Raw genomic sequence first — 23,762 nt, forward strand, 5'->3', positions numbered from 1 at the left:
AAGCTCCACCAGTGTTCACGTCTGGGCATATTGAGTATTCGTGCCAAGTTTGGTCCACACCTATCATTGTTTGATAGGCCTGGATGGAGGTGAACTACAACTCCCAAACTCAAGGTCAATGCCCACAGAACCCTTCCAGTATTTTCTGTTGGTCATGGGAGTTCTGTGCACCAAGTTTGATTCAGTTCCATCCTTGGTGGAGTTCAGATGCTCTTTGATTGTAGGTGAACTATAAATCCCAGCAACTACAACTCCCAAGTGTCAAGGTCTATTTTCACCAAACTCCACCACATTTGGGCATATTGAGTATTTGTGCCAAGTTTGGTCCAGATCCATCATTGTTTGAGTCCTCAGTGCTCTCTGGATGTAGGTGAACTACAACTCCCAAACTCAAGGTCAATGCCCACCAAACTCTTTCAGTATTTCCTGTTGGTCATGGGAGTTCTGTGTGGGAAGTTTGGTTCAATTCCAACGTTGGTGGGGGTTCAGAATGCTCTTCCATTGTAGGTGAACTATGAATCCCAGCAACTACAACTCCCAAATGAAAAAATCAATACGCTCCCCCCCCCCCCCCCCCAGATATGAAGTAGCAATGCAAATAATACTATGGTTGGGAGGCATCACAACATGTTGCTTAAGTCGCATTGACTGACCGTCTGCGCAGGGTTCCATACTTCAAACTTTAACAACACAACCGTTCAAAGCTAACTATTCCTGCCAAAATGGAACTCTAGAGGAGAGTCTACTGAACAAGCCAGTACCTGCCGCATACCAGTACTGCCATCTGTTGAGTTACGAAGGTGGAGGCATGTTCGTTTGTGGGATTAACAGAACTCAAAAACCACTGGACGAATTGACACCAAATTTGGACACAAGACATCTAACAACCCAATGTATGTCCTTCACTCAAAAAAAATTGATTTTTGTCATTTGGGAGTTGTAGTTGCTGAGATTTATAGTACACTCACAATCAAAGAGCATTCTGAACTCCATCAATGATGGAATTGAACCAATCTTGGCACACAGAACTCCCATAACCAACATAAAACACTTGAAGGGTTTGGGGGGGGGGGGGGCATTTACCATGAGTTTGGGAGTTGTAGTTCACCAACATCCAGAGAACACTTTGGACTCAAAGAATGATGGATCTGGACCAAACTTGGCACATATATTCCATATGTCCAAATGTGCACACAAATGGAGTTTGGGCAAAATAGACCTTGGCGTTTGGGAGTTGTAGTTACTGGGATTTATAGTTCACCTACAATCAAAGAGCATTCTGAACCCCACCAATGATGGAATTGAGCCAATCTTGGGAAACAGTTCTCCCATGACCAATAGAAAATACTGGAAGGGTTTGGTGGGCATTGACCTTGAGTTTGGGAGTTGTAGTTCACCTACATCCAGAGAGCACTGTGAACTCAAACAATGATAGATCTGGACCAAACTTAGCACGAATCCTCAATATGCTCAAATGTCAACATTGGTGGAGTTTGGGGAGAATAGACTTTGATGTTTGGGAGTTGTAATTGCTGGGATTTATAGTTCACCTACAATCAAAGAGCATTCTGAACCCCACCAAAGATGGAATTGAACCAAACTATAAATACTGTAAGTAAGTAAATAAATAAATAAATAATAAACTTGGCATGCAGGTCTCCCATGACTAACAGAAAATACTGGAAGGGTTTGGTGGGCTGTGTCCTTTGGTTTTGGAGTCGTAGTTCACCTACATCCAGAGAGCACTGTGAACTCAAACAATGATAGATCTGGACCAAACTTAGCACGAATACTCAATATGCCCAAATGTGAACACTGGTAGAGTTTGGGGAAAATAGGATCTTGACATTTGGGAGTTGTAGTTGCTGGGATTTATAGTTCATCTACAATCACAGAGCATTCTGAACTTCACCAACGATGGAATTGAACCAAACTTGGCACACGGTTCTCCCATGACCAATAGAAAATACTGGAAGGGTTTGATGGGCCTTTCCTTTCATTATGGAGTTGTAGTTCACCTACATCCAGAGATCACTGTGGACTCAAACAAGGATGGATTTGGACCAAACTCTACAAGAATACTCAATATGCCCAAATGTGAACACTGGTAGAGTTTGGGGAAAATAGGATCTTGGAATTTGGGAGGTGTAGTTGCTGGGATTTATAGTTCATCTACAAAGAGCATTCTGAACCCCACCAACGATAGAATTATAGAATCATAGAATCAAAGAGTTGGAAGAGACCTCTGGGGCCATCCAGTCCAACCCCATTCTGCCAAGAAGCAGGAATATTGCATTCAAATCACCCCTGACAGATGGCCATCCAGCCTCTGTTTAAAAGCTTCCAAAGAAGGAGCCTCCACCATACTCCGGGGCAGAGAGTTCCACTGCTGAACGGCTCTCACAGTCAGGAAGTTCTTCCTCATGTTCAAGTGGAATCTCCTCTCTTGTAGTCTGAAGCCATTGTTCCGCATCCTAGTCTCCAAGGAAGCAGAAAACAATTGGGCCAAAACTCCCACACAGAACTCCCATGTGGGCCACAGCAACGCGTGGCAGGGGATGGCTAGTTAATAACAAATACTCTTGAGACTCGGTCTTGTGAAAGCCGGACGAACGCCTTGCCAAAGAGCGAAATGGCCTCATAAGGAAGTCTTTTGGCTCCAAAGTTCACCTGCAAGGCTTTCCTTATCTAGTGATCGATGGGCACCTTATCCAAGTGCGCTTATCTGGCTCGCTTATCGTGATGCTGAAGATGAGTCTGGATTTCCTCCTGGCCACTTTTGCTGAAAGGGGCCAATCTTTGGCCAGCCTGAACTGGTTCTCTCTCTCTCTCTCTGGAGTGCAATCAGCTGTGAGTGCCTAATTGGCTTTGCATGCAAATGAAGGAATGTGGGAAGGCCAGGCCAGAGCTGCAGCCATTGGCTGTCACCTTGCGAATCCTGACTCGGCATCATCCCTGGGAAGAAGGCTATAAGAGAGGCCAGCTGCTCTGCTGCCTCTGCATTCCGGCCTTTCTTCCTTTCTTCTTCCCTTTCTGTGTTCCTTTTTTTGCTTTCGTAGGATCAGTAGTATGGTTATTCGGTGCCCTCTTTCAGCCCGTCTTTCTATGGAAAAGCAAGGGACCGCGGTGGTGGTGGTGCTGCTGACCAAATTTGAAGAACGGGACGCCTTTAGAGAATCCTGATCCCACGGATAGCATCCTGCCAGACTTGAACCAGGTAATCCCTTGTCTGGGGAAAGCTCAAATTGAGATGGGCAGCAGGGGATTAGGTCATTGTAGGTTTTGTCGGGCTATATGGCCATGTTCTAGAGGCATTTTCTCCTGACGTTTCGCCTGCATCACTGGGTTGTTGTAGGTTTTTTTCGGGCTATATGGCCATGGTCTAGAGGCATTCTCTTCTGATTACCATTTGATGACCTGGCAGTGCCTGGAGCAATCTTTTGTTGAGAGGTGATTTTTTCCTAGTTCCAACAGACCTCACTACCTCTGAGGATGCTTGCCATAGATGCAGGCAAAACGTCAGGAGGGAATGCCTCTACAACATGGCCATATAGCCCGACAAAACCTACAACAACCCAGTGATTAATGTATTAATGTATTGTCGAAGGCTCTCATGGCTGGAATCACTAGGTTCTTGTGGGTTTTTTCGGGCTATAGAGCCATGTTCTAGAGGCATTTCTCCTGACGTTTCGCCTGCATCTATGGCAAGCATCCTCAGAGGTAGTGAGGTGGTCAGTTGAAACATTCACACCTAGCTCCAGCAGACAAGAGCTCTTTGCCCCACCCTGGTCATTCCACAGATATATAAACCCATTTTCCTACTTCCAACAGACCTCACCACCTCTGAGGATGCTTGCCATAGATGCAGGCAAAACGTCAGGAGAGAATGCCTCTAGAACATGGCTCTATAGCCTGAAAAAACCCACAAGAACCTAGATTAATGTATTGTCGAAGGCTTTCATGGCTGGAATCACTGGGCTGTTGTAGGTTTTTTTCGGGCTACGTGGCCATGTTCTAGAGGCATTTTCTCCTGATGTTTCGCCTGCATCTATGGCAAGCATCCTCAGAGGTAGTGAGGTCTGTTGGGACTAGGAAAAATGGGTTTATATATCTGTGGAATGACCAGGGTGGGACAAAGAGCTCTTGTCTGCTGGAGCTAGGTGTGAATGTTTCAACTGACCACCTTGATTAGCATTTGATGGCCTGGCGGTTGTTAGGTGTGACTTGTTAGTGCCTGGGGCAATCTTTTGTTGAGAGGTAGAATCATAGAGTTGGAAGAGACCTCCTGGGCCATCCAGTCCAACCCCATTCCGCCAAGAAGCAGGAATGTTGCATTCAAATCAGCCCTGACAGATGGCCACCCAGCCTCCGTTTAAAAGTGAGTAATCTAGCTGCCACACGTTGGACTAATTGAAGTTTTCGAACAGTCTTCAAAGGCAACCCCACGTAGAGGGCGTTGCAGTAATCTATTCGGGATGTAACAAGAGCATGGACCATAGAATCAAAGAGTTGGAAGAGACCTCATGGGCCATCCAGTCCAACCCCATTCTGCCAGGAAGCAGGAATATTGCATTCAGATCACCCCTGACAGATGGCCATCCAGTCCCTGCTTAAAAGCTTCCAAAGAAGGAGCCTCCACCACACTCCAGGGCAGAGAGTTCCACTGCTGAACGGCTCTCACAGTCAGGAAGTTCTTCCTCGTGTTCAGGTGGAATCTCCTCTCTTGTAGTTTGAAGCCATGGCTCCATTGCGTCCTAGTCTCCAGGGAAGCAGAAAACAAGCTGATTAGATGTCCCTGATTGTTTCCCCTCTGTTGCTTTGCCGTTGTAATTTTAGAGTTTATTTAGTACTGGTAGCCAGATTTTGTTCATTTTCATGGTTTCCTCCTTTCTGTTGAAATTGTCCACATACTTGTGTATTTGAATGGCTTCTCTGTGTAGAAACAACCAGGCACATATTAACACCTCTCAACAAAAGATTCCTCCAGGCTCAGCCAGGCCTTTCAATGCTAATGAAAGTGGTCAATTGAAACATTCACACCTAGCTCCAGCAGAGAAGAGCTCTTTGCCCCACCCCAGTCATTCCTCAGATATATAAACCCATTTTCCTAATTCCAACAGTATTTGATGGCCTGGAAGTGCCTGGAGCAAACTTTTGCTGAGAGCTGATTTTTCCTAGTTCCAACAGACCTCACTACCTCTGAGGATGCTTGCCATAGATGCAGGCAAAACGTCAGGAGAGAATGCCTCTATAACATGGCCATATAGCCCGAAAAAACCCACAAGAACCTAGTGATTCCAGCCATGAAAGCCTTCGACAATACAGGAGGGGATTGTCATAGTCATTCATATTCTACATTAGTTATTATGCAAAATGTTTACGTGCTTAACGATTGTATGTATAAGCTATATTAAGAAATATATAGAGAAATACAGACAAGAGGGGAAATAATACTACATACTAATGTGAACAATATCTTTGTAGTATTAGTGACTCATTTTAAATAATAATAATAATAATAATAATCTATATATATATATAAAAATGCTCTGTGCATAATGCGTTCCTTAAAAACAAAAGAACCAATGAGCGAAATCACTCCAAATTTGGCAACAAAACGTCTCACAACACAAGGAGTGACCATCACTCAAAAAATTATGATTTTGTCATTTGGGAGTTGTAGTTGCTGGGATTTACAGTTCACCTATAATCAAAGAGCATTCTGAACTCCACCAACAATGGAATTGAACCAAACTTGGCACACAGGTCTCCCATGACCAACGGAAAATACTAGCAGCGTTTTGTGGGCATTGACCTTGAGTTTGGGAGTTGTAGTTCACCTACATCCATAGAGCACTGTGGACTCAAACAATGATGGATCTGGACCAAACTTGGCATGAATATTCCATATGCCCAAATATGAACACAGGTGGAGTTTGGGGGAAATAGACCTTGGCATTTGGGAGTTGTAGTTACTGGGATTTATAGTTCACCTACAATCAAAGACCATTCTGAATGAACCCCACAAATGACAGAACTGGGGCAAACTTCCCACACAGAACCCTCATGACCAACAGAAAACACTTAAGGCCATCCAGTCCAACTCCCTTCACCAGGGCAAGAAACGTAATCAAAGCCCTCCTGACAGAGAGCCATGAAGCCATAGATATAGATAGATATATATGATTCGCACACACACACAGATAAAGTATTATAGATTTGAAAGGGACTCCTAAAGATTGACAATTACATGTAGGCAAACCAGACAATCTCTATGTCAACACTGTCAAAGAAACATCAAGAAATACTGTTGACCCACAAGCAGAAAGACATTACATATATTAGAAACCAGCACTTTCTAATTACTTTATTTTCCAAATCACCAGACTGGGCCACAGCAACGTGTGGCAGGGGACCGCTAGTAATCTATATAAATAAAAATGTAATGTTCGTTTGTGGGATTAACATAACTCAAAAACCACTGGGGGAATTGCCACCAAATTTGGCCACAAGACACTTGCTAACCCAGTATTTGTCATTTGGGAGTTGTAGTTGCTGGAATTTATAGTTCACCTACAATCAAAGAGCATTCTGAACTCCAACAATGATGGAATTGAACCCCACCAACAATGGAAGTCCACCAAATTTCCATGGCCAATAGGAAATACTGGAAGGGTTTGGTGGGCATTGACCTTGAGTTTGGGAGTTGTAGTTCACCTACATCCAGAGAGCACTGAGGACTCAAACAATTATGGATCTGGACCAACTTGGCATGAATACTCAAGCACCCCCAACAGATGGCCATCCAGCCTCTGCTTAAAAGCTTCCAAAGAAGGAGCCTCCACCACACTCCAGGGCAGAGAGTTCCACTGCTGAACGGCTCTCACAGTCAGGAAGCTCTTCCTCATGTTAAGATGGAATCATATTAAATTATATTAAGGGGAAGGTTGAGAAACACTGCATTAGTGAGTAGGCACTCAAGAACGTCTTCTAGAAAAGCGGTGGTTTTGATCTTTCGCATGAAAGAAATGACTCGGAGAGTTCCCAGTCTTTTGCTGATTCAGTTTGCGCAAGGAAGTGGGACATCTTCCATGACGAGAGTCTTTGCTCAAGGTCAGCATAGTAGATGCAAAAGTAGCCCTTGTCAGCAAAAATAACTCAACACATATTGATAGGGAGGAGTATTTTGACGAAACAGTGACAGGACAAGTGTGTGGAAACTTACCAAAGAGATGAAATGTCTACTATGCGTCACTGAGCATAATTTGGGCGGCGCAACCAAGTTTATTGCTGACTCATGGGTGAAAGGGTCTTGCAAACTTGCTTCTGCTTTTTGGGAGTTGCCGCTTTCCATCACGTGTGATATAATTATGTATCGCTAATGGGAAGTCTCTTTATGCAATGAGGCTGGACTGCAGCTCCCATCAGCCCGGACACTATAGTTCAGCTTAAGCGGCTGAGGGGGGAAAGGAAGGGGCCTGAGGCTGTTAGGAATGGTGGGAGTTGGAGTCCAAAACACCTGGAGGGTCCCAGTTTAACCAGGCTTGAACTATAGTTGAAAGACACTTTATTGCAATAGCCTTTGCTATTATCTGTGGTTTCCCACGTCCACACAAAGTCCTGGCACATATTCTCCAGAGATATGGGAGTATTACACTATGTAACAGGCTTTTTGTTCCTGGATTATAAGTGTCGTTTCCTAATTGGTTCTATCATTAAAAACATGCCAAAACTTTGCTTCTGCAGGAGGGACATCCTGCTTTAGCACAAGTTTTTTTATGCATATCCCATGGAGTCTCAGCTAAGTTTGTGGCAGCCACAAAAACAAAGTTTCTGGAGTAGAACAATTACTTTCAAAGTGTAAACTGCACAGTTAAACGAGAAATAACACCTCTTTCTTTCTTTCTTTCTTTCTTTCTTTCCTTCTTTTGTTGTTTCTTTATTTCTTTCTTCCATTCATTCTTTCTTTCATTCCTTCTTTTTTTCTTTCCTTCCTTCCTTTTCTTCTTTCTTTCTTTCCTTCATTCCTCCTTTCTTCCCTTCTTTCCTCCTTTCTTTCTTCCTTCCTTCATTCTTTCTTTCTTTCCTTCTCTTTTTCTTTCTTTCTTTCTTTCTTTCTTTCTTTCTTTCTTTTTCTCCCTTCCTTCCTTTCTCCATTCTTTCTTTCCTTCCTTCTTTCTTTCTTTCTTTCTTTCTTTCCTTCCTTCTTTTGTTGTTTCTTTATTTCTTTCTTTCTTCCATTCTGTCTTTCATTCCTTCTTTTTTTTCTTTCCTTCCTTCCTTTTCTTCTTTCTTTCTTTCTTTCCTTCATTCCTCCTTTCTTTCTTTCTTTCCTCCTTTCTTTCTTCTTTCATTCTTTCTTTCTTTCCTTCTCTCTCTCTCTTTCTTTCTTTCTTTCTCCCTTCCTTCCTTTCTCCATTCTTTCTTTCTTTCCTTCCTTCCTTTTCTTTCTTTCTTTCTTTTCTTTTTTCATTCCTTCTTTCCTTCATTCCTTCCTTCTTTCTACTTTCTTCCTTTCTTTCTTTCCTTCTTTCCTCCCTCCCTTCTTTCATTCTTTCTTTCTTTCTTTCCTTCCCTTCCCTCCTTCTTTCTCCCTCCCTCCCTCCCTCACTCCCTCCCTCCCTCCCTCCCTCCCTTCCTTCCTTCCTCCCTCCATTCTTTCTTTCTTTCCTTCCTCCTTTTGTTATTTCCTTGCTTCCTTTTCTCCTTTCTTTCTTTCTTTCTTTCTTTCCTCCCTTCCTTTCTTTTTTCTTTCCTTCTTTCCGTGTTTCCATCTTTCCGTCCTTCCTTCTTTCCTTCCTTCTTTCTTTCCTTTTCTTTCTTTCCTTCTTACTTTCCTTCTTCTGTTTTTTCCTTCCTTCTTTCCTTCCTTCCTTCTTTCTTTCTTTCCTTCTTTTCTTTCTTTCTTTCCTTCTTTCTTTCCTCCTTCCTTCCTTCCTTCCTTCCTTTCTATCTTATCTTTCTTTCTTTCTTTCTTTCTCTTTCTTTCTTTCTTTCTTTCTTTCTTTCTCCTTCCTTCCTTCCTTCCTTCCTTCCTTCCTTTCCTCCTTCCTTTTCTCCTTCCTTCCTTCCTTCCTTCCTTCCTTTCCAGACAGGGCCAGAGTTCATTTGTCTCGTCTTTTGCTACATCCGCACCCAGCAGTTTTCTGCTTTTGGCTCCTTCATCTCTTCCAAATAACCTGCGGGAAGATTGACAAAGATGGTTGGATTCAAGCCCACTGATGTCCCTCCCACGGCCACAGTGAAGTTTGTGGGGGCTGGCACAGCCGCCTGCATTGCGGACCTCATCACCTTCCCGCTGGACACCGCCAAAGTCAGGTTGCAGGTGAGCTTTGCATTCCTGCGGGGTTGGTTGTCTTCAGGTGTTTTGGACTTCAACTCCCACCATTCCTAACAGCCGGTAGGCTGTTAGGAATGGTGGGAGTTGGAGTCCAAAACACCTGGAGGGCTGAAGTGCTTGCCAGGTCAGTTTGAATCCTCCATTCCCCTATTTTTTACGAAACATTGCTGCAGGCTTATTGTTATGAGCCATCCCAGGACCTGGATTCATTTCCCTGTAAGTTCCCAGAAGCAGTGATTTCGGCATTGCCAGCATTGTCAGGAGATGTGATTCAACACGGCCTGGCCTTATCTTCCTTGCCTTTGGATATGATGACAAGGAGGCTTTGGAACAACATTCATCTCTGACCTAGAAAGAGGGACTCAGTCCGCCCTCTGGTCTGTCTTGTCTTATTTGCACAGAAGTCAAGGGCCCAACTTTCACAAAGGAGGCTTCTTCCAAGGGCTGCTCTTGTTGCAAAAGCTGTAAGGCAGCAAAGCAAAGAGGAATGTGGCGTGGCATTTCCTGGCAAGTTTTGTTCCGTGGGACCTTGGCATTGCTTGCTTGCCTGCCTTTCCTCCCTCCCTCCCTCCCCTCCTTGCTTCTTTTCTTTCCTTCCTTCTTTTGCTCCTTTCTTCCTTTTTTCCTTCCTTCTTTCTTTCCTTCTTTCAGTCTTTCCTTCCTTCCTTTTGTTCTTTCCTTCCTTCCTTCCTTCCTTCTTTTGCTCCTTCTTTCTTTCCTTCCTTCCTTCCTTCCTTCCTTCCTTCCTTCCTTCCTTCCTTCTCACTCTCTCTCTTTACTCCCTTCTTTGGTTGATTCTTTCTTTCTTTCCTTCTCTTGTTCCTTCCTTCCTTCTTTCCTTCTTTTGTTCCTTCTTTCTTTCTTTCCTTCCTTCTTTCTTTCCTTCCTTCCTACTTTCTTTCATTCTTTCTCTCACTCTTTCCTTCCTTCCTTCCTTCTTTGGTTCCTTCTTTCCTTTTTCTTTCATTACTTCCTTCTTTTGTTCCTTCCTTCTTTTGTTCTTTCCTTCCTTTTTTCCGTCCTTCCTACTTTCCTTCTTTTCTCCCTCCCTCCTTTTGTTCCTTATTTCTTTCTTTCCTTCTTTTCTTCCTTCTTTTCTTCTTTCTTTCTTTCTGTCCTTCCTTCCTTCCTTCTTTCATTCTTTCTCTCTCTCTTTCATTCCTTCTTTTGTTCCTTCCTTTCTTCCTTCCTTCTTTCCGTCCTTCCTACTTTCCTTCTTTCCTCCCTCCCTCCTTTTGTTCCTTATTTCTTTCTTTCCTTCTTTTCTTCCTTTTTTTTCTCCCTTCTTTTCTTCTTTCTTTCTTTCTGTCCTTCCTTCCTTTCTTCCTTCTTTCATTCTTTCATTCTTTCTTTCATTCCTTCTTTTGTTCCTTCCTTCCTTCTTTCCATCCTTCCTACTTTCCTTCTTTCCTCCCTCCTTTTGTTCCTTCCTTCTTTTCTTCCTTCTTTTCTCCCTTCTTTTCTTCTTTCTTTTCTTCTTTCTTTCTTCCTGTCCTTCCTTCCTTCCATCTTTCTGTCCTTCTTTCTTTGCCATTGCTTTCCTCTGAGGCTAGTGTGACTTAACCAAGTCCATCCGGTGCATTTCTATGGCTGAGGAGGTATTTGAACTCCCTCGCAGAATCGTAGAATAATAAGAGTTGGAAGAGACCCCATGGGCCATCTAGTCCAACCCCCTGCCATGCAGGAAAAGCATAATCAAAGTACCCCCCAACAGATGGCCATCCAGCCTCTGCTTAAAAGTTTCCAAGGAAGGAGTTTCCACCAGACTCTGAGGCAGAGAGTTCCACTGTGGATACACAAACCATTTTGGAAAATGCAAACATACACACATACCTATGTGTTTTGACTTCTATTTTGCAGGTAGAAGATGGATAGATGGATAGATAGATAGGTGGATGGATAGCTAGGTGGATGGATAGATAGGTAGGTGGATGGATAGATAGGTAGGTGGATGGATAGATAGGTAGGTGGATGGATAGATAGGTAGGTGGATGGATAGATAGGTAGGTGGATGGATAGATAGGTAGGTGGATGGATAGATAGGTAGGTGGATGGATAGATAGGTAGGTGGATGGATAGATAGGTAGGTGGATGGATAGATAGGTGGATAGATAGGTAGGTGGATGGATCGATAGGTAGGTGGATGGATAGATAGGTGGATGGATAGATGGATAGATGGATAGGTAAATTGATGAATAGAATAAAAAAAGATCCCTGGGCCCCATTCTGTTGCCCACTCACTCTGAAGCATCTCCTTCCTTTCTGTTCTTTCCTGTCCAGATCCAAGGAGAGAAGAAGCAGGCGGTCACCACCAGAACGGCCCAGTACAAGGGGGTCTTTGGCACCATGGCCACCATGGTGAAGAACGAGGGGCCCAAAAGCCTTTACAATGGCCTGGTGGCCGGCCTCCAGCGCCAGATGAGTTTTGCTTCAGTCCGCATTGGACTCTACGATTCGGTGAAGCAGTTCTACACGAAAGGCTCAGAGCGTAAGTTGGTTGAGTCCCCTTGTATGCTGCACTGCACCAAGGCAGAAAGGACTATCTATGTTATCCTTCTATTATCTGCCCATCGCTCTCTCACTGACTCACTCATCCATCTAGTTCCACTGTCTATCTGCCTATCGATCTGCCTGTCGATCTGCCTATCGATCTGCCTATCTATCCATCTATCCATCCATCCCTCCATCCCTCCATCCATCCACCCATCCATCTACCCACACAGGTTGGATAGTCATCTGTTGGGAAGACTTAGACTGTATCTTCTTGAATGGCAGAAGGAGGTTGTACTGGATGGCCTTCCAACGCTAGGAGTCTAGGAATCTATCTATCCATCTGTCTATCTCGATCGATCTATCGTTGCTCTCTTATCCATCCATCCATCTACACAGGCTGGATGGCCACCTGTTGGGAAGGATTGGGTTGTGTCTTCTTGCATAGCTGAACAAAGTTGAACTGGATGCCCTTTGGGGATTCCTTCTTATTCGAGGAGTCTCCAATTCTATCTATCAATCCATGATTCTATTTATTTGTCATCATCACCTCTCTCTCTCATCTATAATATCTGTCTACCCGTCTATGCATCCATGTATCCACCCACCCATCGTCAATCTCTTTCACTCTGTCTATCTGCCTGTCTGTCAATCCACCCATCCCCATCAACTATTTCTTTCACTCTATCCATCTGCCTATCTGTCTGTCTATCCATCCATCCATCCACCTATCCAACCACCCACCCATCCATCAACTATCTCTTTCACTCTATCAATCCGCCTATTTGTCTGTCTATCCATCCATCTATCCATCCACCCACCCACTGATCAACTATCTCTTTCACTCTATCCATCTGCCTATCTGTCTATCAATCCATCCATCCATCCACCCATCCATCAATTATCTCTTTCATTCTATCCATCAACTATCTCTCTATCTATCAATCCATCCATCCAACCACCCATCCATCAACTATCTCTTTCACTCTATCCATCTGTCTATTTGTCTGTTGATCTATCCATCCACCTATCCAACCACCCACCCATCCATCAACTATTTCTTTCACTCTATCAATCCGCCTATCTGTCTGTCTATCCATCTATCCACCCACCCACCCATCCATCAACTATCTCTTTCACTATATCCATCTCCCTATCCATCCATCCATCTGCCTAGATCTATCTATCCATCTACCCACCCACCCAACCATCCATATCCATCCATCTATCCACTCACCCATCCATCAACTATCTCTTTCACTCTATCCATCTGCCTATCTATCTATCTATCTATCTATCTATCTATCTATCTATCCATCCATCCATCCATCTATCCATCCACCCACCCATCAACTATCTCTTTCACTCTATCCATCAACTATCTATCTATCCATCCATCCATCCACCTATCCAACCACCCACCCATCCATCAACTATCTCTTTCACTCTATCAATCCGCCTGTCAGTCCATCCATCCACCCATCCATCAACTATCTCTTTCACTCATCCATCTGCCCATCCACCCATCCATCAACTATCTCTTTCACTCTATCCATCAACTATCTATCTATCTATCTATCTATCTATCTATCCATCCATCTATCCATCATCCAACCAACCACCCATCCATCCATCAACTATCTCTTTGACTCTATCCATCTGCCTATCCATCCATCTATCCATCCACAGATCCATCAAGTATCTCTTTCACTCTATCCATCTGCCCATCTATCCATCCATCCATCCACCTATCCATCCACCCATCCATCAACTATCTCTTTCACTATATCTATCTCCCTATCCATCCATCCATCTGCCTAGATCTATCTATCCATCTACCCACCCACCCAACCATCCATATTCATCCATCTATCCACTCACCCATCCATCAACTATCTCTTTCACTCTATCCATCAACTATCTATCTATCCATCCATCCATCCACCTATCCAACCACCCACCCATCCATCAACTATCTCTTTCACTCTATCAATCCGCCTGTCAGTCCATCCATCCACCTATCCATCCATCCACCCATCCATCAACTATCTCTTTCACTCATCCATCTGCCCATCCACCCATCCATCAACTATCTCTTTCACTCTATCCATCAACTATCTATCTATCTATCTATCTATCTATCCATCCATCTATCCATCATCCAACCAACCACCCATCCATCCATCAACTATCTCTTTCACTCTATCCATCTGCCTATCCATCCATCTATCCATCCACAGATCCATCAAGTATCTCTTTCACTCTATCCATCTACCCATCTATCCATCCATCCATCCACCTATCCATCCACCCATCCATCAACTATCTCTTTCACTATATCTATCTCCCTATCCATCCATCCATCTGCCTAGATCTATCTATCCATCTACCCACTCACCCAACCATCCATATCCATCCATCTATCCACTCACCCATCCATCAACTATCTCTTTCACTATATCCATCTGCCTATCCCTCCATCCATCCATCCACCCATCCATCAACTATCTCTTTCACTCTTATCAATCTGCCTATCTATCTATCCACCTATCCAACCACCCACTCATCTATCAACTATCTCTTTCACTCTATCCATCTACCTATCCATCTGCCTAGATCTATCTATTCATCCACCCCACCCACCCAATCATCCATCCAACTATACAAACAGAAAAAATAGATTGCTGTAGATCAGGCATGGGCAAACCTCCAGGTATTTCAGGTATTTTGGACTTCAACTACCACAGTTCCTAGTAGTCAATAGGCTGTTAGGAATTGTGGGAGTTAGAGTCCAAAACACCTGGAGGACCCAAGTTTGCCCAGGCCTGGTCTAGAAAATGCTTAGAGAGAATGTATGTTTTCCCAAGTGGGTAAGTGAGTGGGTTGTGATCCTGTGCTGCCTGTTCTTAACCAAACGGTTCTCTCTTTAACTTGGCCAGATGCTGGGATCGGCAGCCGCCTCCTTGCAGGCTGCACCACGGGAGCCATGGCAGTCGCAGTGGCCCAGCCAACGGACGTGGTGAAAGTGCGCTTCCAAGCACAAGCCCGAATGGAGGGCAGCAAGCGCTACCAAGGCACACTGGATGCCTACAAGACCATCGCCAGGGAGGAGGGCATCCGAGGCCTTTGGAAAGGTAGGCGAAGGAGAGTAATAGGATTCACTGAGTCAAGGGCAGAGCTTAAGACGCCCGTATGTGGAGTTATTGACTTGCAAAAGGATTTGGAAAAGATCTAGGACTCTTCTTTTTGGGAAGTAGACTGTGCTTCGTGTGATTCCAGTCACTTAGAATGAGTTTTAAGGAAACACAAAGGCCATCTAGTCCAACCCCATGTCATGCAGGAGTACTACATTTCAACATTCATGGAAAGGTACACACAAATTCAACTATCAAACAGCTCCCACCGTCAGGAAGTTCTACTTAATATTTAGGTAGTATCTCCTTTCTGGATTGGGTTGCTGTGAGTTTTCCATGTTCCAGAAGCATTCTCTCCTGAATTCTTCTGTGGGTTTCACCCACATCTATGGCAGACATCCTCAGAGGTTGTGAGGTCTGTTGGAAACTAAGCAAGTGGGGTTTATATATCTGTAGAATGATGTCCAGGGTGGGAGAAAGAACTCTTTGTCTTGGTTGTTGTAGGTTTTTCAGGTTGTATGGCCATGTTCTAGAAGCATTATCTCCTGACATTTTGCCTGTCAGTGGCATTGTCTGCACAGCAAGGCAGGAAACAGATCAATCACAGCCACCTTAGGCTACAAACTACTTTATTTACAGCTATATACATTAGAAGCTACTTAACACTAAGAACATCGTAAAACTTGCTTCCTCCCATCAGGTCATAGCTTCGCGAACACACGAACAGTCTGTTATCAGCACTAGTCCACACCTCCTGTATTCCAGAGTGACGTATGACGTATGACGCATGACACGTCCATTTGCTCTATACACTTGATTTATGACCTCTCTAGGAATGCTGTTCCCTCCATGGTTCATTTAACTCTTTCCACACAGGAATACACTCGGCACATAGCTACTGCATTTCAAACATGCATACATACTTTGAAATCTACATTACAAATTGCAAACAGCTCCAGCATAGAAATACGACATCTGTTTCTGGATTCTTGGCTGCTGCTTCTGTGTTTCTTCTCCTCAAGTCAAGATGTTTGGAATCTTCGCTTTGAAAGCGACCAAAGAAATTGAGGCTTGGTAAATATTCATGTGTGTCAAAAAAAACCCCACTGAGTATTGTCGAAGGCTTTCATGGATGGAATCACTGAGTTGTAGGTTTTTAAGGCTATATGGCCATGTTCTAGAAGCATTCTCTCCTGACATTTCCCCTGCGTCTATGGCAAGCATCTTCAGAGGTTGTGAGGTCTCACAACCTCTGAGGATGCTTGCCATAGATATGCAGGCAAAACGTTAGGAGAGAATGCTTCTAGAACATGGCCATATAGCCCGAAAAACACTGAGTAGTTTTTCTCCTTTGCCTGAATTCATCTTCTCCTTTGCCTGAATTCAAGATTATGGCTGTTAACTGCATAAACAATTATCTTATTTTCAAATGTCCTATTTCTTCCCATTTTTTGTTTTTAGGTACTTCGCCTAATATCACCCGGAACGCCCTTGTGAACTGTGCCGAACTGGTGACCTATGACCTGATCAAGGATATGATCCTGAGATACAACCTGATGACAGGTGAGGATGACGGACAGAACAAGGGTTGCATCTTCCTTCCTTCCTTCCTTTTTCTTCCTTCCTTCCTTCTTTCTTTTTTTCCCTTCCTTCCTTCCTTCTTTCCTCCCTCCCTCCCTTTCTTTTCTTCCTTCTTTCATTCATTCTTTCTTTCCTTTCTTCCTTCTTTCCTCCCCCCCTCCCTCCTTTCTTTCTTTCCTTTCTTTCTTTCCTTTCTTTCCTTTCTTTCTTTTCTTTCTTTTCTTTTTCTTTCTTTCCTTTCTTTCCTTTCTTTTCTCCTTCCTTCCTTCCTTCCTTCCTTTCCTTCTTTCTTTCTTTCTTTTCATAGTCTTTTCTTTTCTTCCCTCCTTCCTTCCTTCCTTCATTTTCTTCCTTCCTTCATTCTTTCCTCCCTCCCTTTCTATTCTTCTTTCCTTCTTTCATTCATTCTTTCTTTCCTAACGTCATTATTTCCTTCCTTCTCTTTGTTTTCTTCTTTCCTTCCTTCCTTCCTTCCTTCCTTCCTTCCTTCTCTTTCTTCCCTTTCTTTCTTTCTTTCTTTCCTCCCTCCCTCTCTTCCTTTTGTCCTTCCTTCCTCCTCCCTTCCTCCCTTCCTTCTTTCCTCCCTTCCTTTCTTGCCATTGCTTTCCTCTGAGGCTGAGTACAGTATGTTTAAAGAAAGGGCCACAGTGGCACGGTGAGTTAGACCAGTGGTTCCCAACCTGTGTTCCGTGGACCACCAGTGGTCTGCAAGAACGAAAATATGGTCCGCAGCTTCACCATTACTACACAGTTGCCTCGAAACCACACGCCAACAGGAGGGACTGGACTGGCAAAACCCTCTTATAGTGCCGAGGCAACGGGGATGTCGGGAGGGGAGAGGCTGACTATGCACAAAGATTACTACCACCACCACACCAGCTCTAGATTATTAAATATGGTTTAATAACATTCAAAGCGATGTTTACATATTAGAGATATGATTGGCTCCTTTCAGTAAACGTGTGAATGGTGGATGATGGGTTCTCCTTCTCTCTCCCTTGCAGACAACCTCCCTTGCCACTTTACCTCTGCGTTTGGAGCCGGCTTCTGCACCACCGTCATCGCCTCTCCTGTCGATGTCGTCAAGACCAGATACATGAACTCTGCGCCCGGTCAATACGGAAGTGCCGTGAAGTGCGCTCTGACCATGCTCCAGAAGGAAGGGCCGCTGGCTTTTTACAAAGGGTAAGCGGGAATCTTTTCCACGATGATGTAGGATGTCAACATTTGGCTATACCACTATACTGCAATACTATTTTTAGTTATTTACTTACAGTATTTCTATTCCGCCCTTCCCACTCTCCAGGCGACTCAGGGCAGATCACAATGCACATATACATGGCAAACATTCAATGCCATAGACACACAACATATATAGACAGACACACAGAGGCTATTTAACTTTCCAGCTTCATGAGGGTATGTTTTTGAATTCCGGCCACCGGGGGAGCTATTGCTTCACTTTCCACATGTGACACCGTTGGAGTACTTCCTCATTCTTTTGCACGCTGCTGGAGAGTTTTACGGCGTCGTAAATTAGTTATATTAGCCTTCCCGCATAAGCAATGCCTAAATTCCCTACTTGACAGGTACAACTGTCTTTCGGGATGTAAATCTCGACAACAAGCTAGACAAATGGTCGGGAGCTTACTCCGACCCAGGCTGGCTTCGAATTTATGACCTTTCAGTCAGTAGTGATTTTAAATGCTGCTAACTTCCAATCAGCTGTGCCACAACCCAGTCCATTATTATAAGTATTATATTGTATTAGAATCAAAGAATCAAAGAGTTGGAAGAGACCTCCTGGGCCATCCAGTCCAACCCCATTCTGCCAAGAAGCAGGAATATTGCATTCAAATCACCCCTGACAGATGGCCATCCAGCCTCTGTTTAAAAGCTTCCAAAGAAGGAGCCTCCACCACACTCTGGGGCAGAGAGTTCCACTGCTGAACGGCTCTCACAGTCAGGAAGTTCTTCCTCATGTTCAGATGGAATCTCCTCTCTTGTAGTTTGAAGCCATTGTATTACATTATAATATTATCAATTTTATATGTGTTTACAATATATTATACTCTTAGCACAGCACAATATTAGTATTATATATATTACTATATTCTACTATACCAATATACTGTAATATTCTTACCAGTATTATATGTGTATACAATATATTATTAGTACAGCACAATGTTAGTATTATATTAGTATTAGTATTATATTTTGATAACCTTTTTGAAACTGTTTACACATAACGTAATGTAATATTATGTAATTTTATTTCATATACACACACACATATATACTAGCTGTACCACCACACATTGCTTCCCTCCCTCTTTCTCTCATTCTTTCTTTCTCTCCTTCCTTCCTTCCTCCTCTCCCTCTTTCCTTCCTTCCTTCTTTTTCTTTCCCTTCTTTCTTCCTACTCTACCTGTTCCTTCACTCTTTCTTTGGTTTCGTCTCTCCTTCCTTCCCTCTCTTTCCTTCTTTCTTTCACTTTTTCTCTTCTCTCCTTCTTTCCCTCTTTCTCTCCTTCCCCTTTCTGTGTGTATGTGTTTTGCATGTGTATATATGTGTGTATATATTTCTGTGTATATGTGTATATATGTGTGCTTGTGTATATATGTGGTTTTGCACATGTGTTGTAATGCATTCTTTTTTGGCTTTTTAAGTCTCTTCTGCTGTGTTTTTCAGTGTTTTTATGAGTGATGGTCACTCGTTGGCCTGAGAGGTGTCTTGTGTTCAGATTTGGTGTCTATTCGTCCAGTGGTTTTTGAGTTATGTTAATCCCACAAACCAACATTACACACACACACACACACACACACACAATATCTATCTACTGTAAATTAAAAACAAAGGCGTTATTAAATATTTGAAACCCCTTTGTGACTTTTTTGTCACACCCTGTACTATGAGTCCACTTGAATTGTCATCACTCAATGCTATGGAATTTTGGGAAATCTAGTTTTGCTAGGTCTTAATCTAGGCATGGGCAAACTTCAGCCCTCCAGGTGTTTTGGACTTCAACTCCCACAATTCCTAACAGCCAGTGGGCTGCTAGGAATTGTGGGAGTTGATGTCTAAAACACCTGGAAGGTCAAAATTTTCCCACACCTGCCTTAGAGTTTGAAGAGACTCCAAACCCCTGCCGTGCAGCTACTCCTGATTTAGTAGGCTGTTAGGAATTGTGGGAGTTGAAGTCTGAAACACCTAGTAGGCTACAGTTTACCCATGCATACTCTAGAATGTTTTAGGAACTGCATGATCATCTGTCAGGAGGGCTTAGATTGGGTGTTCTTGCATGGCAGCAGGGGGTTGGATTGGGTGGTCCTTGTAGTGTCTTCCGACCAGGGGCGGCTGAAGCAATAGGCAAGATACGCATTTGCGTATAGCGCAAATCCCCGAGGGGTGCTATTGAGGCACCCCCGCACAGAGGTCTCCCGCAGGCCCTCAGGAAGAGCACGTCCTGGGTTCCGACTCTATAATCCTGTTTATACCCAGTGGACTAACTCTTTTCCTATTGAATATATCTCCCTTTCCATTAGTTTCACGCCCTCCTTTCTACGGCTGGGCTCCTGGAACGTGGTGATGTTTGTGACCTACGAGCAGCTGAAACGTGCCTTGATGGCGGCCCGTGGATCATGGGAATCTCCCTTCTGAGCCAGGAGGAGCCGCACTTTGCAGATAGATCTCATCATGCGTCCGCACATCGCAAGTCTTCGATTTGGATCCTCTCCCAACTCGTCTCTTATGTTCTCTTTACGTCGTCCTTAGAAAACGTCTTGCCATTAGTACGAGACGAGCAGGTGCCCCGGTCGCTCGTTTTAGTGGATTTTTAAAAATTGATGTGCTGCTCTCTACTGTGTTCGTCAAATTTGCCTCTTGTCGAAGCACTTCGTTAAGTTCTGGAATGGGAAACTTGGCTTCGGTACGAGCACCATCCAGATTTTCCATACGCATCCCACGTTCTGCATTCTGTCAAAGCAGTGTTGATCATTTGCACAAAAGGATCAGCAGAAAGCACTTCTGGAGAATCGCTTTGCTGTTCATGACTTTGGACTACAGTTCCCAGAATCCCCCAAAATCAGCATTAGATAATCTGAGAGTTGTTGCAGGGCTTTGATTAGGGCCAAATGAAAGTTTTAGAAAGTTGGGAGATCGAGGTGATTGAGAAGGAAAGGGAGGTCTGTGCCTGAATCTCAAACGATTGGCATTAATTTATTATTGTTGTTTTTAAATTATTATTATTTTATAATTGCACTCTTTAAAGCAGGCCTGGGCCAACTTTGGCCCTCCGGGTGTTTTGGACTTCAACTCCCACAATTCCTAACAGCCTACCGGCTGTTAGGAATTGTGGGAGTTGAAGTCCAAAACACCCGGAGGGCCGAATTTGGCCCAGGACTGCTTTAAACACCTAGTAGGCTGCAGTTTACCCATGCATGCTCTAGAATGTTTTGGGAACTGCATGGTCATCTGTCAGGAGGGCTTAGATTGGGTGTTCTTGCATGGCAGCAGGGGGTTGGATTAGATGGTATCTTCTGACCAGGGGCGGCTGAAGCAATAGGCAAGATACGCATTTGCGTATAGCGCGAATCCCTGAGGGGCGCTCTTGAGGCGCCCCCGCACGGACACCTGATTAAATACACATTGCTGGACTCGATCCCACTTGATAACGAAAGGTCAGCCTTAGCCGGAAGATCATAATCCTGGGAATTAAGTAAATCTCCAGGCGTGGGAGTGTGGATCTCAGTATGCAAGGGGAAGATCAAGTGTATGGTCATTTTTGCAAAAGATTAAAAGGTGTCCTTCTGCTCATGATACCTATAACCTTGGACCTAGTTGCACTCACTACACAACTATAATGCTATGTATTGTCGAAGGCTTTCATGGCCAGAATCACTGGGTTGTTGTAGGTTTTTCGTGTTATATGTCCATGTTCTAGAAGCATTCTCTCTTGACGTTTCGCCTGCATCTGTGGCAAGCATCCTCAGAGGTTGTGAGAACCTCACAACCTCTGAGGATGCTTGCCATAGATGCAGGCGAAACGTCAGGAGAGAATGCTTCTAGAACATGGACATATAGCACGAAAAACCTACAACAACGCTATAATGCTATGATTTCACTTCACTGCCAATGGCAACTCCTGGGATTTGCAGTTTAAGAAGCGGTCCTTGGAACGCTCAGCCAGAAAGCTCTAGTGTCTTGCCAGACTGCAAACCCCAGCATCCCAAGGGAAGGAAACGTGGTTGCTAAAATGAAATAATAGCATGATAACTCTGTAGTGAATAGCCCTCCTGTTTGGTTATGGAATACGAGTTGCAAGCTTTTGCAAAATTGGAGAAACTTATTTCAGCAAAGCTGACAGCAAATGGAAAGCTGGGTCGTTGTGTTTTCCAGGCCATGTTCCAGAAGCATTCTCTCCTGATGTTTCGCCTGCATCTATGGCAGGCATCCCCAGAGGTTGTGAGGATACCTGCCATAGATGCAGACGAAACTTCTGGAGAAAATGCTTCTGGACCATGGCCATACAGCCCCGAAAATTCACAACCCAGGCTGTCTGGCCATGTTCCAGAAGCATTCTCTCCTGACCTGCATCTATGGCAGGCTTCCTCAGAGGTTGTGAGAAACCTCACAACCTCTGCCATAGATGCAGGTGAAACATCAGGAGATAATGCTTCTGGAACATGGCCATACAGCCCCAAAAACTCACAACCCAGTGATACTAGCTATGAAAGCCTTCGACAATAAATGGAAAACTGGGTTGTTGTGAGTTTTCCAGGCCATGTTCCAGAAGCATTCTCTCCTGACGTTTCACCTGCATCTATGGCAGGCATCCCCAGAGGTTGTGAGGATACTTGCCATATATGCAGGTGAAACGTCAAGAAAGAATGCTTCTGGAGCATGGCCATACAGCCCCGAAAACTCACAACCCAGTGATACCAGCTATGAAAGCCTTAGACAATAAATGGAAAATTCTTTGTCCGTGTAATGCAACTTGCTTTGGAAAGCACTTGGTGTTCTGGCACAAATGCAGCCTCCCAGATAGATGATCTCGGGCTACAACTCCCATCAGCTGGCCAACAGAGACGTGAAAGGCTGGGAGTTGCAGTTTGGCAAAATCTGGATGGTGATATCAGTAAAGTGAGCCATAAAAGTTCCTCCTAAGTTTTGCTTAAGAGTGAAATAAGCAAATGGAGGAAGTGGCTCTCTCCTCTCTGACCAAAGCAGGTTGTGTTTTTGGAGGCAACGTTCTTCCCTTTGGACTAAGCAATGCCCCTTTGTGTACTATAGTGGACAAATATGTCATTGGTGGTACGAGGAACGGGCTGGATTCAGTAATGTAGGGTGTGAACAAGAGCTACAGTAATTCGTAGCCATTCCAGAAGCAACGGTATCATGTTCCCTCTAAGTCAGTAGTTCGCAACCTGTGGGTCCCCAGATGTTTTGGCCTTCAACTCTCAGAAAAAGCTGGTAAACTGGCTGGGATTTCTGGGAGTTGTAGGTCAAAACACTTGGGTTGAGAACCACTACTCTCGGCTAACCCACCTGCAGTTTGCAATAGTGAGGAAAGGGATTGAGCTGTGTGGTCTCACAGCTCAATGAGCTGGAGATGAAGAGGCTGAGACAGTGCCATCTGCCTCAGTTAAATGGTAGACCACAGCCTGGCAAACTAGACACTCCTAGTAAGTATTTATTTCTTTTCCACATCCCTGTTTTAATAATGTTTTCTCCAGAGTTTAATGGAGGTCTTATGTGCTGGTAACATATGTGTTTTTCTAAAAACTTCAAACCAACATGGCCCTAGAGTAGGACTAGGCAAACTTGGGCCCTTCCAGGTGTTTTGGACTTCAACTCCCACAATTCCTAACAGCCTACCGGCTGTTAGGAATTGTGGGAGTTGAAGTCCAAAACACCTGGAAGGGCCCAAGTTTACCTATGCCTGACCTAGAGGTTTCCTATATGTTGTACCCTGCTTCTGTGCTGCTATCTGTGATGGTGCAAAGTGGTGATGGAATTATTTTCCCCCCGCCTTTTAAAAAGATTTCTTGTTGTTGCATGACTTGTTTTTTATATTAAAAAATAAAGCTGAAAGAGAAAGCAAACCTGATGTAGTTTGTGTTGTACCTGCCTTGCACCCTGCAGCTGCGATGAGTAGTAATAATAATAATATTAAGAAGAGGAAGCTTACACAATATGAGGATTTAAAGATCGAA

General features: G+C 44.0%; 1 protein-coding gene across 1 annotated transcript; it reads left to right on the forward strand.

The window, feature by feature from the left end:
* The first annotated feature begins 2,939 nt into the window (after positions 1–2,939).
* Positions 2,940–21,176, forward strand: LOC132772312 (dicarboxylate carrier UCP2). Its single transcript, XM_067466446.1, has 7 exons — positions 2,940–3,217; positions 9,092–9,325; positions 11,621–11,828; positions 14,770–14,964; positions 16,426–16,527; positions 17,550–17,730; positions 20,094–21,176. Exons 2-7 carry the CDS (start codon positions 9,200–9,202, stop codon positions 20,206–20,208), a joined length of 927 nt encoding a protein of 308 aa, XP_067322547.1. The 5' UTR covers positions 2,940–3,217; positions 9,092–9,199; the 3' UTR covers positions 20,209–21,176.
* Positions 21,177–23,762: the final 2,586 nt, after the last annotated feature.

This window comes from Anolis sagrei, chromosome 3 (assembly GCF_037176765.1).
Source record: "Anolis sagrei isolate rAnoSag1 chromosome 3, rAnoSag1.mat, whole genome shotgun sequence".
Taxonomy (NCBI): Eukaryota; Metazoa; Chordata; class Lepidosauria; order Squamata; family Dactyloidae; genus Anolis; species Anolis sagrei.